Source organism: Sparus aurata, chromosome 7 (assembly GCF_900880675.1).
Source record: "Sparus aurata chromosome 7, fSpaAur1.1, whole genome shotgun sequence".
Classification (NCBI taxonomy): Eukaryota; Metazoa; Chordata; class Actinopteri; order Spariformes; family Sparidae; genus Sparus; species Sparus aurata.
The window spans coordinates 616478-639405 of record NC_044193.1 but is presented as its reverse complement, the minus strand read 5'-3'; the positions used below and the strand labels follow the sequence as shown (position 1 = coordinate 639405).

General features: G+C 46.8%; 3 protein-coding genes across 4 annotated transcripts in view; 1 reads left to right on the top strand and 2 right to left on the bottom strand.

The window, feature by feature from the left end:
- Nucleotides 1–951: 951 nt before the first annotated feature.
- elk1 (ETS transcription factor ELK1) lies at nt 952–15489 on the bottom strand. The gene is made up of 11 exons (XM_030424233.1): nt 14406–15489; nt 9941–10149; nt 8965–9150; nt 8660–8833; nt 7045–7182; nt 6391–6819; nt 5859–6012; nt 5487–5635; nt 5310–5393; nt 4632–4733; nt 952–2237 (listed from the first exon to the last, which is right to left on the bottom strand). The coding sequence occupies exons 1-11, from the start codon at nt 14428–14430 to the stop codon at nt 2139–2141; spliced, it is 1749 nt and encodes a 582-aa protein (XP_030280093.1). The 5' UTR covers nt 14431–15489; the 3' UTR covers nt 952–2138.
- A 1860-nt stretch (nt 15490–17349) lies between these two features.
- Nucleotides 17350–20910, bottom strand: uxt (ubiquitously-expressed, prefoldin-like chaperone). Of its 2 annotated transcripts, XM_030424242.1 has the most exons (7): nt 20612–20910; nt 20296–20377; nt 20067–20117; nt 19881–19948; nt 19184–19291; nt 18890–18953; nt 17350–18005 (listed from the first exon to the last, which is right to left on the bottom strand). In XM_030424242.1, the coding sequence occupies exons 1-7, from the start codon at nt 20707–20709 to the stop codon at nt 17943–17945; spliced, it is 534 nt and encodes a 177-aa protein (XP_030280102.1). In that variant the 5' UTR covers nt 20710–20910; the 3' UTR covers nt 17350–17942. The 2 variants fall into 2 exon arrangements, with proteins under 2 accessions (XP_030280102.1, XP_030280104.1); XM_030424244.1 differs by lacking the exon at nt 20067–20117 and having other exon boundaries at nt 17360–18005; nt 20612–20905.
- Nucleotides 20911–21052: 142 nt separating this feature from the next.
- Nucleotides 21053–22928, top strand: part of cdk20 (cyclin dependent kinase 20) — a 4662-nt gene continuing 2786 nt past the window's right edge. Inside the window, exons 1-3 of the mRNA XM_030424237.1 lie at nt 21053–21978; nt 22405–22518; nt 22612–22800. Coding sequence (XP_030280097.1) covers nt 21904–21978; nt 22405–22518; nt 22612–22800 — 378 coding nt within the window. The 5' untranslated portion in view covers nt 21053–21903. The remainder of the gene's footprint in view (nt 21979–22404; nt 22519–22611; nt 22801–22928) is intronic.

Below are 22928 nucleotides of genomic sequence, written 5' to 3'. Positions count from 1 at the left end.
CAAAGGTTCTATCAATAAGGTCCCAGGAGGGAAACAGGAAGGGGCGGGGCTTCAGCTCGCTATTAGCTTCAAAGCTTTTCTCCATTTCTGGACTCTACATACACTTTAAGTTTAATTCTGTCAGCTCAGCTTGATGCTCATCTGCAGCACAGAGTTGAACGTGAACCCACACAGGTGATGTCCAGGTGGTCTACGTCAGGAGGCGGAGCCACTTAGTCATCAGGGAGGTGGTTCAGTTCAGTTTACTGGAGGTGGAGAAAGTTCTAACAGGTCGCAGCTTTTCCCATAAATGTGCCGTTAGATCAGAATAAAGCAGTGAGGGAGATAAGAGTCAAAGTCTCGTCCGACAAATAGATGAAGCAGAATGTTACAGATTACAGAAGCTGTGAAGCTGAAACGCCGCGGCTGAAACACCGCGGCTGAACCCCAGCAGCTGAAATGCAGCGGCTGAAACAACGCGGCTGAACCACCGCGGCTGAAACACAGCGGCTGAAACACGCGGCTGAAACGCAGCGGCTGAAACAACGCGGCTGAAACGCAGCGGCTGAAACGCAGCGGATGAAACGCAGCGGATGAACCACAGCGGCTGAAACACCGCGGCTGAGCGTGTTTGTCTGAGCTGCGGTCGACAGTAAAGACACAGACTGAACATTAACTTGTGGCAACATCACTGCAGATGTTCTACACCGTGAATCCGAGGCTGTGAGGAACAAAATGCAGATAAACATTCATTGATCAAAGCTGCTCAACAAAGACCGACAGCACGTCTGGAATGGATGCCCACATTAAAATGATACGCAGTTATTAATAAAACAAACATCTCTATTAACTGTTTAAGCCGAAGGAATGTGACTCGGTCCTTGATAAACCCTCTCTGTCCTCCTGCAGTCGCTGCAGGTCAGCTCGGATGTAAAACGTCTTCAAAGACTCTTCTAGAAAATATACAATCTGTCACATAAAGACACTTTAATAGACAAAGTCCTTGGCTGTGTAAAAACTCCCACTGAGGGAGGAAAATCTGAGCACCTGCAGCTCAGATCCATCATCTTCATCATCATCATCAACATCATCATCCCTCCTCTGCGATTGGTCAGTTTAAAATGCTGCGGAGGAGGCCATGCATAACTGGAGAAAGATGGCGGCCAATAAGAGCGCAGCCTTAAATGGACCTAAAGGTCGTTTCAGACATCGAGTCAGTTTATAAAATGTTCATCTGGGAGTGATAAATCAAGCTCGCCCAGGACAGTCAGGAGCCGCGACGCCCAGCAGAAGAGACGCCGCTCTGGAACCAGCAAACACAAATAAATAACCACTTTTAAAAAACAGACGATAGAGAGCAAAGAGACGCAGCGACAAACGTCAGAGAGAAATCTGCGTCTCTGCTTCCTCAGACGACCTCGTGAAAATGGCCGAGGCTCAAACCTTCAGATCCAAACCTCTGCGTTCACTTTAAAACGTCTTTCCTGTTTGATCCGAGACTAACCGGCAGGAAACGTCGTCTGATCCGCCTTCAGCTCGTTCATCGCTTCTGATATTAAATCAATGTTTCATTTTCCCAATAAAACTCAAACATGCTCTGGTTCCAGTTTTTCTTGTTATTGGTAGAAAGTGAAGCTGCTGGTTGGACTGAGGAAACAGTTTGTTACTGACCAACAGCTTAAACAGTCTTTAGAGTCGCAGCCCTCAGGAGAAGAAGAAACAGATCCCTCCACCTCATCTTCATTAAATGTGATTTCTCAAGATGTGTTTAAGTCACGAGGAGCCTCTCGTCATAGAGTTTGAGTGCTGCAGGAAACAGATGAAGGGCTTTGAGGAGGATGAAGCCCAGACATCCACCTGCACCTTTAAAATATCAGCAGAGGTGTTCGAAGGCTCCGGCACCTCCGGGTTCAGCAGGCGAGACGTCCGTCTGCTGAATCTCCAGCTGTGAATAATTCCACTAATCAAAGGTCCCATGAACCATCAGACTCCCAGTCCTCCCAGTCCTCCCAGTCAGGCAACAGCGCCCACAAAACTACATGGTTCCTGGGTTGAGTGGAGAGTTTCAGAGTGGGTCCAGATCCAGTCCTGCTCCGACCCTCAGGGGAGGCGAGGCGGGTTCTGTGTCCAGTGAGGAGCCGTGTGAGGCAGCAGGGGGCTCAGGGCTTCTGGGGGCCGGGGGACAGAACCACGGGGGTGGAGAGACCGTCCACACTCAGAGCCGGGATGTGGATCTGATTACTGCCGTTGGAAGGAAACTGAGGAGGAGAACAGAACCAATCAGCTCACAGGACAGAACTCCAAGTCAACACAGGTCCAATAGAAAACAGTTTTACTCTTTTACATGTCTGCAGGCAATATCAACACTTTAACACAGAACATTCTGAAGGGAATTAAAATCATTCTTCTGGGAGAATCTGCACTTAAAACAGGTTGAAAGTGATTTAGTTTGAGCTCTGAAGCTTCATGTAGCTGATCTGTGGCCTCCGACAGTCTGACAGCTAACTACTCATCACATCACTGTCTGTTAGTATCTCATGAACCTGCTGCTGGGTGGTTCTGTCTCACTGTTGGATGTGAAAACTCACAGGAAGTTAAAGTTTGTTTGTTTTCTCTAATCGCTTCTTCTTTCTCTCTTTTTGTAAAGCAGCAAAGTCTCGCTAAACTCCGCTAAACTCCGTCCATGTTGTCCCGGGTTCCTCCTGTGGAACACGTCTGGTTCCTCTGAAGCTTCCTGATCCACTGAAACACCTCAAATATCTGTTCTATACCTGCGTTACCCAGATACACCACAGGGCGGCGCCAAAGTGTCTGTCACACACATTTCAACTGATATACAAACGAGACTGTGACACTAACTGTAATAACTCTTCTACACTGCTCAGAAAAAATGAGCATATCTTAATACAAGTTAAATTCAAGTGTTGAGAAATAATGTGTTCATGTTTCTACATTTAGGAGTGTTTTAGATCAACGTGTTGTTCAATACTTTATCATTTCTTATTGTTCAGTGACTTAAAAACATTTGAGCTTATGATCTCAGCTTCGTTCAGTAATATGGAACATTTAAAATGACATCACATGAGCAGAAATATCAGTGCAGACGCTGACGGACAACCCAAAGTGTTAATGTCTGATTTTAATGTGTTTGTTTGATCCTGTAAAAGAACTTTAATGTACTTTATAAAAAATACTTTGCAGACACATAAAAGTAAACGATGTGACAAACAGACAGCAGCAGATAATGTTGTTTATGATTTGAGTGAAGTGAACCTTTAATAATGATCTGGTATCAGTTAACAGATGGAGTAAAAACTGAGCCAGAAACCTGCAGAGACACCAGCTCTGTGTGTGTGTGTGTGTGTGTGTGTGTGTGTGTGTGTGTGTGTGTGTGTGTGTGTGTGCGTGCGTGCGTGCGTGTGTGTGTGTGTGTGAACCCGGTGGACTGAAAGGTGTCGTCGTTCTCGTGTGTGAGGTTGTTGCTCGTTGCACAGCTGTAGAGACTCGTGTGTGAAGCTGAGGGTGAAGCTGAAGGTGGAGCCTGTGTGTTCTCCGTGTGTGTTCTCCGTGTTTGTTCTCCGTGTTTGTTCTCTGTGGTTTCAACACTCGCTCACAACCACAACATGTTTCACAGGTTTGTGTGTGAGTGTAACGTGAGCTGTGTGAAGCTGTGAACAACCTACAGATTTCACTTTCTATTTAAAGACGAACACACAGCCGGTTTCTGTTCAGCCATCTCGGCTTTTTATACTTTCTGCTCGAGGAGAGTTTGAATTGATTGAAATGGATGATGTGTCGTGTTGGATTTGTTCAGAGTCTAAGTGGGAGTCGCTCATACAACTGACATGCATTCAAATAAATCCTTTACAGAACAAGACACAAGCATGATCAGATTAAAGTGAAAGGGCAGAATGAGTCCCAGTACTGCTGTAATACAACACCTGACACACAGAGTCGACCTCACGGATCATCAGAGCTGCTCCAACCAAATACTGTCTGAATGTTTGGAGCCAGAAAGATCTGATGGATGAGAAAACTGAAGGCGATCCACTGTGATGAGAGGTGAGAGCGGCTCACATCATGGCAGCATGTTCACCAACCTTTGATGGCAGCTGCCAGTATTTGAGCTTGTGGCAGTATTTACAGGAAAACACCTACAAACCAGCCCAACACCACATGATGATATAAACACACACACATATATATATAGATCTATGTGAATAATCCTCTTAAGGGACTAATGAATCTATACTATATCAATGTATTTTATTTTTAAATGCCAGTGAACAGGTTTCATGTCGGTCATTTAGAAAACATTTATAGGACGGACTTCAGAAATGTTCGGACTGGACCAGAAAATCTAATCTCAGGAAACTCTTCAGTTGCCTCGATCTCTCTGCTGCGTCGTCGCCTCGACGGCAGAGAAACGTTTTAATTACATACTCCACGTTCATGTTTGATAAATGAGTGTCAGCGTCTCGTCACACTAACACTGAAACTGTTTTTCAGGACAGAATAACTTTATTTTCAATTGTGTTTAATATTCATTGTGTTGTGGCTTTTTTATTTTCCATGTGTGTTACAGAGAACGTGTTGTGGGTTGTTTACCATGTGAGACATGATGGTGCTGCTCAGTGGGCTCAGTGTATTACCTGGAAGGAGAGTTTAGCCGGGGAGCGAGGAGCGATGGGACTGAGCGTGCTCCAGAAGTGGATGGTGGAGGGAAGAGGACTGGGAGTCAACAGGACCGGAGTCTGGACCAACAGACACACAAGAACTCATCAGATCTCAGAACTTCTTATGGTGACTGACAGACAGACAGACAGACAGGCAGGCAGACAGACAGGCAGGCAGACGGGCGGGCGGGCGGGCGGGCAGGCAGGCAGGCAGGCAGGCAGACAGACAGACAGACAGACAGGCAGGCAGACAGACAGACAGGCAGGCAGGCAGACAGGCAGGCAGGCAGACAGACAGACAGGCAGGCAGGCAGGCAGGCAGGCAGGCAGGCAGGCAGGCAGGCAGACAGACAGACAGACAGACAGACAGGCAGGCAGGCAGACAGACAGGCAGGCAGGCAGACAGACAGGCAGGCAGGCAGGCAGGCAGGCAGGCAGGCAGGCAGGCAGGCAGGCAGGCAGGCAGGCAGGCAGGCAGGCAGACAGACAGACAGACAGACAGGCAGGCAGGCAGACAGGCAGGCAGGCAGGCAGGCAGGCAGGCAGACAGACAGACAGACAGACAGACAGACAGACAGGCAGGCAGGCAGACAGGCAGACAGGCAGGCAGGCAGACAGACAGGCAGGCAGACAGACAGGCAGGCGAGTGTTTACCAGAGCGTGGGAGGTGATGACAGTCGGGGTGAGCGTGTTGGTCGCTGATCCAGGAGCCAATAAACTGTTAACAGCTGCGTTCACCTGCAGAGGAAACAGAATATGATGTCACCTGTTAATAGCTTGTTATAATTAATGGTTAACAATCACTAGTTTCTGGACAGTAAGAGAGTAGACCTTGTCCAGGGAGAGTCCGGGGGGCAGGGAGGGGGAGGAGGGCAGCTCCAGGCCTCGAGGCTTCTTTGGTTTGGGAGGAACGGTGTCTGACGTGGAGGTCACAGGAGGAGTCACAGCTGGGGAGGAGATCACTGCAGGGACGGAGGGATCTGACGGAGGCAGGAGATGATGTTTGAAGAGAGACTGATGTAGTTTTTGAAGAATCAGTTAAAACAGAAACTTTCCGTCAGTGACCTGAGCACTGATGCTGTGTCACTGATCAACTCTGGATCAGTACAGATCAACAGATCAACTGGTTTTATGTCCTGACCATCTTTAAAAAGATCTTTTACAACAACAGCTTGACTTGAGCACCAGGTCGTTTCCTGTTACCTGTTGGCGTGTCCTTGCCCTCCCCCTCCACGCCGCCGCCCTCCCTTGCAGGCTGCGGACCCCCGACCCCGGGATCCATGCAGGGAGGGGGCGGGCTCTCTGCAATGGTGAGGGGGGACTCCGGCTCACCTGGGCCACAGATCAGCTGAGGGACCTGGAAGCAGAAACATCACGAGACATCAGTCTGAACCACGACTCAGCAGAAAGCAGCTCTCAACAGATACCGACTCAACACTGAAGACAACTGTGGGCCGCCATGTTGACTCCGCCCACAACTGTCCAATTAGCATTCAATCACCCGGAACATCCTGAGATACTTTCATACAAGTCAAACGAACCTCCAGCATTATTTATACTGGGAAAGCAGGAGTGATGGACAATATCTAATATTGATCTGATATTCTGATCAATACAGTTCATACAAATGTGGATTCCTGTTCTATGAATTAAATCGCAGATCTCGTTAACGGTCCAGAAGATAATAAGAAAAAATATCTAATCAGTAACGTGATGTCACCAGTGTTAAAATCACCTCCTCCACCTGTTTCTCCTCCAGAGACACCATCTCCAGCAGCTCCTCCTCTGACGGCAGGTGCTCCTCCTTGATGACGATGGGAGGAGGAGGAGGACGGGTGGAGGAAAGAACGGAGGGAGGAGGAGCGGCAGCAGCAGCAGCAGCCGTCATGGCCGCCTGCTGCTGCTGCTGGGGGGGAGAGGGGTTGATGATGACAAAGACAGGTGGGGGGTGAGTCGGGTGAGGACCGGTGTGGGAGTGAGGGGGGAAGCCAGCCGAGGTGGCGACTCCCCCGCAGTCGTCCTGCTGAGGCCCCTGAGGGCCCATCGACACGTGGGGGGGAGGGACAGGACTGACCGCGCCCCCGACAGGAGCCAGGGGGATGAGGGAGGACGGGTCCCCGACGCTGGTGAGATAAATCTGGGGAGGGTCGTTCAGAGGAGGATTCTGGGAAAAAGAAAGAGAGGGAAGCTGTTCACACCTTGTGAGTGAGGACTAGAACATAGTAACTTTCCGGTTCTGCCTGACCGGTTCTGATTCCACCTTCAGTCCAGATGAACCTGTTGAAACACAGACGACTTGTCTCCTTTTAAAACTTTAACTGGCTCGAGTGTGTGTGTGTGTGTGTGTGTGTGTGTGTGATGTTAAGGGAGTCTGGGGTCAGATACTGACCTGTGATTGGCTGGCTGGTATCTGGGGGCTGAGCGATGGAGTCGGACAGGGAGACGGCTGAGTGACAATCACCTGGAGAGCTGAGTCAACAGCGCCACCTACTGATGGAGAGGATTTAGATTCTGCTAACACACAGACCTGAGGAGGAGGGAGAGAGGAGGGGGAGAGGGGGGAGGAGGGAGAGAGAGGGAGAGAGAGAGAGAGGGAGAGAGGAGGGAGAGAGGGGGGAGGAGGGAGAGAGAGAGAGAGGAGGGGGAGAGGGGGGAGGGAGAGAGGAGGGAGAGAGGGAGAGAGGAGGGAGGAGGGAGGAGAGAGGAGGGAGGAGGGAGAGAGGGAGAGAGGGAGAGAGGAGGGGGAGAGGGAGAGAAGAGGGAGAGAGGAGGGAGAAAAAACATGAATTAACTGCGTCTCCACACACACACACACACTTGTTTCCTCTACATGTAATTGATAACCGCCACGGCAAAATAAAAGCCGCCACACCTTCAGAATAATGTTGTTGTTTTTTTAAACCTTGTTTCTATGTTGTTTTATGTTTATATTAATGTAAATTATTGTATGAAATGTGATTTTGGCACAAAACATGGTGTTTTTCGTGAAATGTGAGCTACGCTGCAAATACCCTACCCTTATTTTGAAAAACCAACAGCGGAACACCGGAGTGACCACCTGCCTGTCTATCTGCGGCGCGAGAGAGACGAGAGACAACAGTCCGACGTGGAGGGAGAGAGAAGGGTGAAAGAAAGGTACCTAAGCTAGGTTATATTTGATACAGTTTTGTTCAAACCAGTGAAAACGACCCTAATGTATAGATGGATTAGGCTACATAAAAAATCCTGATAAATGTGTTACTGATTGGTTAATACAGGATACGCATGATTTCTATCATTATTTCAGAGAGATTCTTATTTTTATTTTATTATTGTACCATTGACACTTGGTAAAGAGAGATTACTTTAGGCCTAATAAAGCATGTCGAGTCTTTGGTTATACAGTAGAGAGAGATCTTATTGTTGTAGATTAATTTTTAACTGTAAAACTTAATTTTCTATTGATAGAGGAAACCTGTTACGTTTCAGATACACGTTTTGAACAGCACGACATAACGTTAGCTTAGGTAATGCCCAGGTCATTTTCTGCCATGACTCTTTTCTGGTTACATTTTCAGACGAGTATATTAAACTATTTTCCAAAGAAGAGAAAGGTTCCAGAGGAAGAGAGTCAGGTAACCTTATATAAAGGAGAGGCTCAATGTTCTAGACTTTTTCTTGTGTACACATTCTATGCAGGAAGAGATGTTTATTTGACTGTATTCAGTATAGACTAGTTTAGTTATTTAACTGATATCTTTAATTTGTTGTTGTTGTGTTTGTTGTTTTGGCCTAGTGATCCTGTTTTCAATTATTATTTTCAATTCATGTACCGGAAACCCTATAGTAAATAATGTATTCAGAAAAACATTCAGTGTGAAATAGTCATAATTTCACATTTCAAAATTCATGTTGTCGTCGTCACCCCTCTTCCACTCGGAGAGACCCTGCACACACACACACACACACACACACACACGCACACACACACACACACACACACACACACACGGTCTCTCTCTCACCTCCCTGGGCGTTCGATCGACCTTGGGGGCGGGGTCTTGTTGCAGCAGCAGCTCGGCTTTGATTGGTCGGGGGTTGGGTGAGGCCTGTAGTGACTGGATGGTGAAGGTGGAGTAGAGGCCTGATTTCATGTAGTCATTACGGGAGCTTTTCTGAGAACTGCTGGGTGACGAGCGCTGGGTATCAATACAGAATCAATCAATCAATCAATCAATCAATCAATCAATCAATCAATCAGTCAGTCTTCATGTTAATGTTACTGTGGGTCGATATACCACAGAAATCTACAAAAACAAAAGAAAGGTACCTGGGGTAAGCCCTTTGACGGACAGGTTGAGGTCACGCCCACGAGGCCTTTTGATTGGCTGTTAGGGTCAGCAGCGTCTCTCCTCTGGCCCTCCTCTCCGTTGCGTACGCCGTCGGGCAGGGAGGGGTCGGGCTGACTGACGAACTTGTAGACGAACTTCTGACCGCTCACCTTCTTTATGATGTTCTGAAAGAGGACAAACAGCAGCAGGTGAGGCGTCGCAGCAGGTGAGGCGTCGCAGCAGGTGAGGCGTCGCAGCAGGTGAGGCGTCGCAGCAGGTGAGGCGTCGCAGCAGGTGAGGTGCCGCAGCGCTCCGACACTCATCGTGTTCGAGCGGCAGAATACAAACAAACATTCTGTGTTCAGGTTCAGAGTTCACTCCCACCTGCACGTGTGAAACGCAGGTAGAGCGTGAAATACTGTGGAAACAAAAGGTTTGTCACACGACCAGCGGACCTCATTTGTTTAATGTAAATGTCCGTCTGCTTGCTTACTTCTTCTCGTACAGTGATGTGACTGTTCTGAAGGCAGCGCCCGACAGTTTCCTGCTGTTTATCTAAACTCAGGTGTATTTCATCGTTCTCCTACAGAAGGCACTGATGGATACAGATATCAAGCCTCTATGAACATGATCACATTGTCTGAAGGAGCTCGTGTAACTCAGTTGCTTTGAAAAGGGAAATATTCCACAGAAGGTCTGAAGTAAAGAGTCGGGATAGTTGAAGAGAACAGAACATTGTTCCTCTCACTGTGGAAATATCAGCTAACAAGTAATCAAAATGATTAATGTTGTTTCATTCTTTCATGGATACAAGCAGGAAAAAAAGATGGCTGCTTCTTCCGTCACTGATTAATGTGATTTATTTATTCATTTTTTCGATCGCAGCTGAGCTGAATCAGAAAATATCGTTTCCTGATGAAACTTGTGATTTCCCCCCCCGCTGTGTTCAGGATGTCATGACATCATCAGTGGTACCTTGTCGTAGTAGTATCGCAGTGCTCGGCTCAGTTTGTCGTAGTTCATGTTGTGTTTGTTCTTGCGGAGCCCCCACAGACGTGCGACCTCTTCAGCGTCCAGCAGCTTGAACTCTCCATCTTCACCTGTCCAGGAGATCAGGTGACGCTGCCGCTGGTCCTCCAGCAGGTGGAGCAGGAACTGCCACAGCGTGATGGAGGGGTCCATGGCTGTGGGGGGGGGGTACCAGACAGACATGTTCTTCAAAACTTTACTTTGACAAAAAGAGATAAACAACTACTCTATATCTGTTGTGTAAATGAAAAAACAAAAAAAAAACCCAACTTCTCATATATGTGCCGAAATAAATACAGTTTAAAATGACAGAAATTGTCATTTAAAGATTGCAGATTAAATCCACACCAAGAATCTGACCAGACAGACAGACAGACGGACCGTCAGATTAATAAATAAACCCACCAAACAGATTAAGGCGGCATTCAATAATTACTACTGCATTCACACCTGCTAACATCCTAAAATCAAAAAGTTAAAACCAGCTGAGCAGCAACAGGTTCAGGTGAGCAGAGAAACACCTGCTGACACCAGAGACGCTCCTCATTTATGTGTGAGGAGGCAACTGTAATAAAGAAAAAGTAGACTAAACATGTTGTTGTGACAAAATGCAATAAAACCTCTGATTAAACATGTTCATGTGATTTCATACAGCCGGGCGTTGTGAGATATATTATTGCATTATAATCAGGAAACTGTGAAACTGGGATTTTTCCTCCATCACTGAACCATCAAATCTATAACTGCTGCATCCCTCGTTAATTATGGTTCTTAGAAATAAAACTGGAATCGATGCATCACTAATCAATTTGAAATAAGTAACAAAAAACATCTGTCAGTAAAAATCATGTATGTAGAGTTAGTAAAGCCTCAGTGTCGTCTCAGGTTCCTCACGTCTCCGCTGCCAGCTCCCCGATAAACACACGTCATAAAAAATACATATGCAAATGTTTTATTGTGCATCACCAGAAGAAAATGAGCCTTTTGTCTGAAGTGACACGTCCACATGATGCAGATGAAGATCTCCTTCATTAAAACAGCACGTTTATTCATCCTGACATAATGTGAGCCTGTGATATCAGAGGGAGGTGAAGAGGATTAGAGTGAAGACTCTCCAGAGAAGGTTGACATTCAACACATTACAGTGACAGAGATGCCAGTCAGCCATGCAAATGAGCCTCATTACCATTGGCTGACCTGTTACACAACTAACCTATCAAACACCTTGGAAACCATCACCATGGTGAGACCTTTCATCAATGGTAACCAAGGGAGACAGCGGACAAGAGAGGTATAAACACAGACAGAGGAAGGTTGTTCAACACTGACGGCAGTTTGTCCTGCTGCTCTGCTCAGAGGCACATCAACAGGCACAACGACTGACTGAGGAGGAATCAGTCATGCTGACAGCCGGCTTCTACCCGACGACAACGGACTGATCATAAACCGTGTGTCACCGCTGACACAGAATCAACAGCTCTCTGAGATATCATCCTTCATCTTTGTTTCCCTGAAGCTCCGCCTCAGCTGGAGGGAGGAGCAGGTTTACCCAGCTCCTCTCTCCAGGTGAAGCTCCGCCTCCTCTCTCCAGGTGAAGCTCCGCCTCCTCTCTCCAGGTGATCCTGCAGCCACATCCTCAACATCTGGAGTTTTAAAACTGGTCTATGATGTCATCACAGCGTGGAAGGAGGGGATGAAGAAGAAAAACACTTTCTCCACCGGAAAAGGAGAACGTGTTTCCCCGACCACTTCCTGTTCCACTGTAGTTCTTCTACTTCCTGCCATGAGTCTGTCAGCCAATCAGCACACATCTCACCAGGGTCAGAGAACTGATACTACTGATACTGCAGTACTGCTGTTAATACTACTGATACTGCAGTACTGCTGATACTGCAGTACTGCTGTTAATACTACTGATACTGCAGTACTGCTGATACTGCAGTACTACTGATACTGCAGTACTACTGATACTGCAGTACTGGTACTACTGTTACTGCAGTACTGATACTAATGTTACTGCAGTACTGATACTACTGATACTGCAGTACTGGTACTACTGTTACTGCAGTACTGATACTACTGATACTGCAGTACTGATACTACTGATACTGCATTACAGATACTACTGTTACTGCAGTACTGATACTACTGATACTGCAGTACTGCTGTTAATACTACTGATACTGCAGTACTGCTGTTAATACTACTGATACTGCAGTACTGCTGTTAATACTACTGATACTGCAGTACTGCTGTTAATACTACTGATACTGCAGTACTGGTACTACTGATACTGCAGTACTGATACTGCAGTACAGATACTACTGATACTGCAGTACAGATACTACTGATACTGCAGTACAGATACTACTGATACTGCAGTACAGGTACTGTCCAACACTCACATCAGAGTACGACGGTGTTGCCGTGACAACGTGCTAATGTTCCATCACTGCCTTCAACCGGTCCCCATGACAACAATCAACATGACGTCTGAATGACGACACTGACGTCAACCTGACATTCAAGACTATTCACAACCACACTGAACAAAGTTCACTGAACTCTACTGACACTGAGAGAAAGTGTCTGTTCCCGGGTTGTGCGATGTCTACAGTGAAATATTGTGATTGACGCTGACACTGTTGTTTATGACTCTGAGGCAGCGTGTGCCCTTTAGTGTTGTTGTGAGGCAGCAGTTGTGTATTCGCTCTCTACATGCTGCTGTTTCTGAACCTTGGTCTGACATGAATATCTGACTGTATCACCCTGCAGAGGAAACTATCTCCTGTTACCACGACAAACACCCCTGTGCCAGGTTTAAAACGTCCTCGTCTCCACACCACACATCTGTAACTCAGCTTTGTTCAGCCTCATATGTATAAAACAATGTTGGCCAACTAGCCAAGGAAGCTAAGCTAACAAACTGTGCTATAAAAACAGCCTGACTGAGAGAAACAGCAGCCTGTGCGAAAACAAACACTGCAGCCACACATTTAACCGAGTGTCTTGCCATGGCCCAACCCTAGTCTGTTCAAACCGTCATGAGATGAGGACTCCTGACTTCACTGTCTTAAAGGGATATTCCAGCATAAATTTAATCTAACACACCGTGACACCAAGCAAGATCCCCTTCGAGAGATCAAGTTTTCAGACCGCTAGCTTATGTAGTTTTCGCATCCTCAGAAAAGACTGCATGATAACAACACACTGCAGTCTATGTCACCAACAAGAAACCGCCATCAAAAAGCCACTCAGTCACAAATAATGCTCAGAACAGCACCAAACTGCAGCAACAGTACAAACAGGGTCCAGCACATAGTTCAAGGTATCAAACATCTGCTAGCTTAGCTGGATTTCTATTGTAAAGACAACACAACTCACCACTCTTCTGCAGCAGCTTCCTGTTGACGGGAAGTCCCGACGAGTCGATTACTGAGTGCAGTAGAGTTCCGCAGCTCGAGGATGAAAATGTCTGATTATGACTCCATGGAAATGCAATCAAAGTTCATATGTGTCTAATCTACCAGTTTATAACAGTTATTATCGAGAGCTGACAGGGAAAAGAACGGAACTGAGCATTTCTAACTGCACTCGGTAATCGACTCGTCAGGGCTTCCCCACATCAGCACGCTGCTGCAGGAGAGTGGTGAGCTGTGTTGTCTTTTCAATGGAAATCTGGCAAAGCTAGCAGATGTTTGATACCTTGAACTATGCGCTGGGACCCTGTTTGTACTGTTGCTGCAGTTTGGTGCTGCTCTGAGCATTATTTGTGACTATGAGTGGCTTTTTGATGGCGGTTTCTTGGTGGAGACATATACTGCAGTGTGTTGTTATCGTGCGGTCTTTTCTGAGGATGCTAAAACTAAATAAACTAGCCGTCTGCAAACTTGATCTCTCGAGGGGGATCTTACTCTGTGTCATCGTGTGTTAGACCATGGATTAAACTTAGGCCGGAATATCCCTTTAACAGTCTTGGCCTCAAACCTGGTTCGGGTGTGTCAGTGAGGACTCTGTTTACAACCTGCAAACACACCTGAGGACACATCCTGACATTTACCTGTTTACTGCAGAAGCGTTCTCGGGCTGCAAGTTTCTACACGCTGATGGCAGCAACATGAACACAAATCAGATCCAACCCTGCTCTCAGCGTCATGATGGTACCTGCTTCAACATCCCACCTCAGCACGCACACACACACACGCACACACACACACGCACACGCACACGCACACACACACAGCTGCAGGCCTCAGCAGCTTTCACACACCTGTTGCAACATTGCTGCTGCTTCCCCCCAAACTGCATAGGAACACACACAGGTCTGCAACACACACACACACACACCCGTGTCCACCGTCAGCAGCATGTAAACACAGTATGAAGAGGCTCCATTAGCAGCGCGTCTTACCGTTTATCAGCGGGTTTGAATCCATCTTCAGCTCGGTGTTCCGTCTCGTCTCTCCCAGCAGACTCACACCTGCTCCATGCTGCTGTGTTGTTGTGGTTCTGTCTGTCTGTCTGTCGGTCTGTCTGTCTGTCTGTCTGGGTTTGTCGGAGCAGGTTACAGCTGTCAGAGCCGGGCAGAGGAGGCGACGTTCAGCAGCTTCTCCCGCGACCTGCTGGCGTTATGTAACCGCTCGGAGCTGCTGCTGCTGCCGGGCTCTCGTCCCTCCATGCTAACGAAAACACTCCCCGGCAGCGAACAGTTACACTTTAGTTAGCTCAGCCCAACAAACAACGTCCCAAAACGCACCGAATAAACAGAAAAAGTCCATTTATGTTTATGGGGTCTAACAGGCACGTTTAGAGCGGTTAGCCGCACACATCGTTGACTTACAGCCGGAGATGCTGGTGTTCATGTCTGATAGTTCCGTGTTGGATTCAAACGTCGCTTCATGTATTTCTGTGCATGTCGACAAGGTGCGCTGGCTTTATTTCCGCTGCATCCTGCTGTCAGCCTCGATGTGTTGACAACGCTGACGGGAGCTAACTAGCAGGCTAACTAGCAGGCTAACTAGCCTGGCTAACGCTGTCGTTTGGGGCGGTTCTGTTCTTCTTATCTTCTCGGGGGATTAAGGAAGTGTTCGGCTAAACACAAAGCTCCTGCTCATGCTAATTACTTTACAAAGTTTCTCCAAGTTCAGCGTTTTCTGGGGGCTGAAGCGGTTAGCCTAGCGTGCTAATTAGCCTGCCTAGCCTAGCCTAGCCTGCTGCTGTAACAGCCCCCCCCCCGCCTTCCTCTCGTCTCCTGCTTGTGCGTCAGCCCCCAAACAGCGCTGCTGACTGCGGACTGGATCACCAGAGTTCCCCGGAAGCCGTCCGGACTCCTCCGAACCGGAGGGAAAGAAGTTTGTAGAATCCGCCTGGTTGTTGGTCGGCGGCCCGCGGACTGAAGTCTCGGGGTGTAAACTCTACATTCATCACTTGTGCGTGTTTCTCCAGTTTGTTCCTGGACGGACCGACGCCTCCTCACCTGTCAGGCTAGCGGCCATTATAACTATCTCACTTCCGGTGAGGGATTTCAAGATAAAACCACTTTTGACTTGATCCGCTGAGGACGTCACCAGGTGTCTTTCTTTTTACCTGGATATCGATTACACAGCATTTTATAAGTCGTGTCAGTTTTATTTATTAAACCCAATGTCACCAATCAATAATGTTCGTCACAGGACTTTAAGATCTGCTTCAGATCACAAAAGGAACAACACACACAAACTGTAATAAGGAGAGTCAGAGGCGGAACATCATTATGACTGATGAACATGTTGTAGTGTTTTCCCTCAGAACAACTTACAGGCACCAGACTATAATCTACAGAAACACTGTTAACAGACACGACATCTGAACACTGAGGACGAAAAACACAAATTACAAAAATAGATTTTTTAAATACTTAAGAATGTGAAAAAAGTTTCCATGTTTCTCGTCTGCAGTGACAGATAAGAAAACATCTCATCTATTTCTTTTTCTCTTTTATATTTAAAGGTGTAAAATTAGGGTTGTCCTTTTATTTTGAAAAGAAACCGTTACACTGCTTGTATTCCGGTATTTCCTGTGTGTACCTTGACAGGCGCGCTGGTGTGCGTGCAGCAGTGAGGTCGCTGCACTGCTCCTTCTGTCGGCTCATCACCAAACTGCTGCCGAGGAGCCGCCGAGCAAGGCACCAACCAGGAAGTGTTTCAAACTAAACTGCGCTGATAAGTTGATGTGAGCTTTACATCCGGTCCGGTGAAATACTAAGAATTCTGAACAGGGTTGGGTTGAAATGAGGACTCAGAACTCCGAACCCATTTTTATAAATCCTGAGTACAGATGTGAAGTGTTTCCTCTGCAGTAATAACAGAGGGGCTGCTGGGAAGTTTTATACAAACCAAATGAATGAATTCACTCAGCTCAGTGTTTTAATGACAACATGTCGCTGCTTCTTCAACTACAAACTGAGTTTAAAACCAGCTCATGAAGACGTGACGCGGTTCAAAGGTCAGAGACTTCAGGGAATGAAACAAAACGCACGGCTTCTCAAACTTTTGACTAAGATGGCCGACTTCACACCACCGATGAGTCCATTCTTTAGTTTTCAGTTGCTGTGTGAGCTGCTGCTGCCGGGTAGCTGCTGAGCAAGGCACCGAACCAACAGCTGCTGTGAAGCAACAACTCTTCTCCAGCAGGACTCACATCAGCTGCAGTCATTCAGTCAGTGTCACGTTTTTCTCCGTGTGGGAGTCTATTTCAAGAGTCATCTCCCAGCTTCTTTACGCCACTGCCTCTATTTAGCATCCAGTTTCCATGGCAACAGGCTCAGGGATGTTGACTGAGCAGCTCTGAGATCAGCCGAGCTGACGGCTCGACGCTGGCCTTTTATTACTACTTTTATGAAATCTGATCATGTGACCTGTTTGAAAACAAACACTGATAATAACACCTGGAAACAACAATACATGTGGCCAAAAGTATGTGGACAGCTGGAGATACAGGATGTGATCACAGCCTCCCGCCTGTCCCTGTTCAGTCTGCTGCTGCTCCGACAGGTGTGGCTGCCCCGACAGGTGAGGCTGCCCCGACAGGTGTGGCTGCTCCGACAGGTGAGGCTGCCCCGACAGGTGTGGCTGCTCCGACAGGTGTGGCTGCCCCGACAGGTGTGGCTGCTCCGACAGGTGTGGCTGCCCCGACAGGTGTGGCTGCTCCGACAGGTGTGGCTGCCCTGACAGGTGTGGCTGCTCCAACAGGTGTGGCTGCCCCGACAGGTGTGGCTGCTCCAACAGGTGTGGCTGCCCCGACAGGTGTAGCTGCCCTGACAGGTGACTGTGTCCTGAAGGATCCTCTCTGAGCAGCTCCGACCAACACAGGACCGATCCGGCTGGACACAGATCATTTTATTTTTTATTTGTATTTTTACAAAAGTCAGACACAAAGATCTGAAATTCATCAGAGCAGGTGAAACAGAAAACACCAGTCACTCCCGGTGACATTATTTTGAAAGGTTACAGGTACAAACCTGCGCCGTCTTTGTGCTAAGCTAGGCTAACCTTCAGGTGCTGCTGCTCTCTTTACACCTGATTTGACTCTATATCTGTTTCCTTGTAGTCACAGAGTTAGTGGATCATGTTTGCGGGGGTTTGGGAATGTAATAGATTACTTTGATACTAATGTAAATTAATAGCATGGTTCAGAAGGAGGAGGAGGAGGAGGAGGAGACTAATTCACGTCCTGCTATAGCTTCAGCTCGGTGGCGCCCCCCTGAGGACACTTCAGTCTCTGTCCTGCTGAGCATCCTGGAGTTGAGAACAATTTGATCTTCCTGAGACGTTCGTCTGAACGGAGCGTCAGTCTTTGTCCTCAGAGCCTCGTCACACACATCTCAGTCACGTCCACGTCGAACAGGTCGAGGTTTTAAATGTCCGTCCTGATCTGAAGTGTCCACTGATCGTCCAGCATGTGGAAAAGTCTAGAAGACTTCTCTTCTTCTTCTCTCTGGCAGGTCTGACAGTCCCTGCAGCTCCCGCAGACCCTGAAGAGGAGAAGAAGAAGACAGCAGCCAATCAGAGGTCTTATCTGCAGAGTGAGACAGAAAACACACACTCCGACTAACATGTGATTCAAAGCTTGTTTGTGGAGGACGGCTTCATTAAATGATCAATATGATTAAAACTATTGATAAATTGATTCAACATTAACTACAGGAGCAGTGTGGAGGCCTCAGGTCGGGATCAGAAGCATCAGGATCCTTCTCAGTCCAGAACCTGCTGACTTTTCACAATAAAATACCAAAATTCTTTTTGTCTTTTTTAATGTTTCTCTCTCTGGAACCTCACACAAGGTTTGGAGTGCAACACAACAAGACTACAGATTAAATATCATAAATACAAAAAGTAGAGTGTGAAACTATTTATAAAATAGCTCCTCAGGCTGAATGAATATCAAGAACAAAGTTATATAGATATATTTAAATAAAATGTAAAAAAAATGTTTTACGAAAACTATTTAAACAGTCAAAAATCTCTGTAACGTAAAATGTTCAGAAAATGAATATGGTAAGAAAGATACTGCGAACAGAGTGACGAGGTCAAGAGAAGTTTTAAAATCCACTTTTAATGAGACAAAGTTATTAATTAACTGACAGGAGTGTGTGTGTGTGTGTGTGTGTGTGTGTGTGTGTGCGTGTGTGTGTGTGTGTGTGTGTGTGTGTGTGCGTGTGTGTGTGTGTGTGTGTGTGTGTGTGTGTGTGCGTGTGTGTGTGTGTGTGTGAGAGTGTGGGTGTGTGTGTGTGTGTGTGTGTGTGCGTGTGTGTGTGTGCGTGTGTGTGTGTGTGTGTGTGTGCGTGTGCGTGGTGTGTGTGTGTGTGTGTGTGTGTGTGTGTGTGTGTGTGTGTGTGTGTGTGCAGACTGAACTGACCTCCAGCACCATGCGGATGTTGGCTTTAATCTCAGCCGAGTCTTTGGTGAGCTGCTCTGTGAAGCTGAAAACACACAATGTTAGCATGGTTAGCATGTCTCACTCACAACAATCAACAGAGCTAGCATTAAGCTAACATATAACTGCAACTCTAATGATGTCATCAGGAATTGAACTGCATCTTTCCTGAACTTTATTTATACTCCAGCAGCAGATCTGAAGTCAGTGGACAGGCAGCGCAGGCATAAAACCAGAGAAGAAGAAAGTCACAGCATCCTGTGATGATGAACTCACGCTGTGAGCTGACTCGTCTTCTTTTCAATGAATCTCAGAGCTTCATCATGAGTCATCTCCACAAAGAAACCATAACCGACCGCAACGAAGATCCTGGACGGGTCCTCGCTGACAGAAGAGAGAGAGAAGAAGAGAAGGACAGAGGGAGAGAAGGAGAGAAGAAGAGAAGGACAGAGGGAGAGAAGGAGAGAAGAAGAGAAGAAGAGAGGGAGAGAAGGAGAGAAGAAGAGAAGAAGAGAGGGAGAGAAGGAGAGAGGAAGAGAGGAGAGAGGAGAGAAGAAGAGAAGGACAGAGGGAGAGAAGGAGAGAAGAAGAGAAGGACAGAGGGAGAGAAGGAGAGAAGAAGAGAGGGAGAGAAGGAGAGAAGAAGAGAGGGAGAGAAGGAGAGAAGAAGAGAGGGAGAGAAGGAGAGAAGAAGAGAGGGAGAGAAGGAGAGAAGAAGAGAAGGACAGAGGGAGAGAAGGAGAGAAGAAGAGAGGGAGAGAAGGAGAGAAGAAGAGAAGGGACAGAGGGAGAGAAGGAGAGAAGAAGAGAGGGAGAGAAGGAGAGAAGAAGAGAGGGAGAGAAGGAGAGAAGAAGAGAAGGAGAGAAGGAGAGAAGGACAGTGAATGGTTTAATGTCCCCTCTGTTACATTAATCCAGTCTGTGACTGATCAGAATCAATATTGTCACTCAGAGTTATTGATCAGCAGCTTACACTTCAGCCTGGACGTAGAAGTTACAGCCAAGATCAACATCTGCCTTCAGCTTGTGAGAGCCCGCCTCCTGCAGGAAGTCACACATCAGCAACACTCCATCAATTAACTGCTTCAGTCAGAACACATTTGAGGACGTCACGTTTGATCAGTAATATCATTTCAGTGATATATTTCTATATATTTACATTTCGTAACATGTTAAAATCCTCGTTGCGGACTGAAGACAAACTGTCAGACTGTGGAACAGAGAGGAGATACTTCCTTATATTATTTACTTATCTTTTTAACCAAACACAGACACTGTGCGTGTGTGTGTGTGTGTGTGTGTGTGTGTGTGCGTGTGTGTGTGTGTATGTGTGTATGCGTGTGTGTGTGTGTGTGTGTGTGTGTGTGTGTGTGTGTGTGTGTGTGTACCTGCAGGCTCAGTATGGTGTTCTTCAGCTGCAGGTACTGGGAGATCTTCTCATACACTGAGTCTCTGTGCTCCAACACCTTCCTGACAAACACACAAACTCAAGCTTAAAATCATCATAAACGTGTTTAACAAAGCCACAAAGTTACTCATGATATTGTTTTTAATCCTGCACCCTTCTACAAGCTCGGGAGATGGATAAGTTGTGTTACCAGTGAGAGCTTTAGGACTGAAGACTACGGAAGCAAAGTAGTTGAGTAAATGTACTTAGTTACTGTGTATCACATAGGTGCTGTGTGACGTCACGTTGTTCCTTACTGTAAGTCTCTCTTCAGAACTTCGTTGATGAAGTGCTCATACTGCAGAACCTTCTCATCCACGTTAGCATTAGCATTAGCATTAGCAGGGTCAGACATCTTCACTGTTTTCTCTTTTAATCCGAACTTCTTCTCGTGATGACGACAGACGGCACCGACACGCGCCCCGCGGAGAGTCTGCCGGAGTTAACTGGACCGGTTCTGAGTCATTCTTGTCCTGTCAGCACGACGTCGCCTCATGTAAACACCGACCAACACCGGATGTGGATTCCCTGTTAACATTTACTTCCGGATTACAGTAAATAGAAAATAAATGTAAAGAAACGGTCAGAGATGCAGTTACTCACATATTGTGTTTAAGGAAAAGTAGCGATACGGATGTGTAAATATTTAAGTCATGTATCTGAGTAAAGACAGTTTGTGTCAATAGACACATACAGATACTTCTCGTGACGTCATCGTAAACAAACATGGCGGACCGCCGACGTCTCCGTAACCAGCCCGTTTAACAGAAGCGTTTATTTATAACTGTCCTGCCGGCGAAGAATGATATATTTATAATATTTTAAGAAGAACGTGACTCCTCGTCTCTGTGGATTGTGTCAGACACACTTGGCGCGAGTCGTGGGACAAATTGTTGACTATGATGCTAGCTGAGCTAGCTGAGCTAGCTGAGCTTGTAGGTTACCAAGGCAACATATACAAGACGTTGGCAAACAGCTAGCTAACCGTTAGCTCGTCGCGGACGCTTTCGTTGTTTCTGTCTAACAAGTTGTTTCTTTGTTGTTTCCCCACACGCCGAATCCAAGTACAATATTACACATTTTAAAGTACTTGAAGTGTTTTATAGTAACTGTTATATTACTGGGCAGAAAAGCACAACATCCTTCAGCTGCTGGATTAGTTAACGGAGTTCGGTTTTTCCTTCTGCTGGTCAGCTTAAGCCACAGCTGAGACGGAGAGAGGTGGATTTATATTCTACTCAGACAAACACATTTCTATCAGTATAGAGCAAACCTCTGTCATGTTTTGTGTCAGGAATTCAGAAAATAGATGTAATAGAACCTCTTACATCTGAGAAATACCTCTCTCTGTACAGCTGTTGTAAACTACAACAGGTCTTAAATTAATTAAGTAGTAGTGGAAACAAAGCATATCTCACAGTGAGAGAGCTTAGATCCAGTTTAAATGAGGACATATGATCAGACGAGATGAGGTCTGACTCTCAGCTGCACAGCCGGGACTGGTTCAGCTCTCAGACCAGGTCCAGGATGGTGCAGTGACAGTGAGGACATGGAGCAGTACAGTATTCTGGGTCGGATCGGAGAAGGAGCTCATGGCATCGTCTTCAAGGCCAAACACATCGAGGTAACCCTGCTGCTTCTGTTTACAGCCGAGAGGATTATAAAGACTTGATAACTGAATCATCACCAAACATACAAGAATACTGTCCGGCTCCAGCTGCTGGAGTGTGAGACGTTGATAAGATTTCAATATTTAGGTGGATTTTGGACTCTTGATCAGATTTGGACCTGGGAAATGATACTGAGGATTTTTCATGATGTTGTCACATTGTATTTAAATAAAGAGTCGATTTAAAATGAAGCAACTCATCAGACAGCAGATCCTCAAACACAACAGTAACACTTTTATTGTGAAGGTCAGAGGTTTCATCACTGCCATGAACACAGCTGATCTGACTGAGTGCTCCTCCAGATCATTTCCCCCTTACAGGTAATTAATCTGCCCACATAGTGATTATTAATAACGATGTTATTGATTATTGTCTGTCAGACAGGAGAGACGGTGGCTCTGAAGAAAGTGGCTCTGAGGAGGCTGGAGGATGGCATCCCTAACCAGGCTCTGAGGGAGATCAAGGCCCTGCAGGAGATCGAGGACAACCAACATGTGAGTATGAGAGGTTTCCATGTCAGAGGTCAGAGGTCAGAGGTCAGAGGTCAGCCTCACACTCCTCCTCCTCCTCCTCCTCCTCTTCATCAGGTGGTGAAGCTGAAGGACGTCTTCCCTCATGGTACAGGCTTCGTCCTGGTCTTTGACTTCATGCTGTCTGACCTCTCTGAGGTCATCAGGAACTCTGAGCGACCCCTGACCCCGGCTCAGGTCAAAGGTTACATGATGATGCTGCTGAAGGGCGTGGCCTTCCTGCATCACAACAACATCATGCACCGGGTGAGTTTCCCTCTCTCACTTCACGGTCATCGTGACGGGACACTTCTGACTCATGTTGCATCTCAAAGTGCATTGTGGGATTGTCAAGGACCCTTTTTCTGTCCCACCTTGTGAATGTTTAAGGCTCC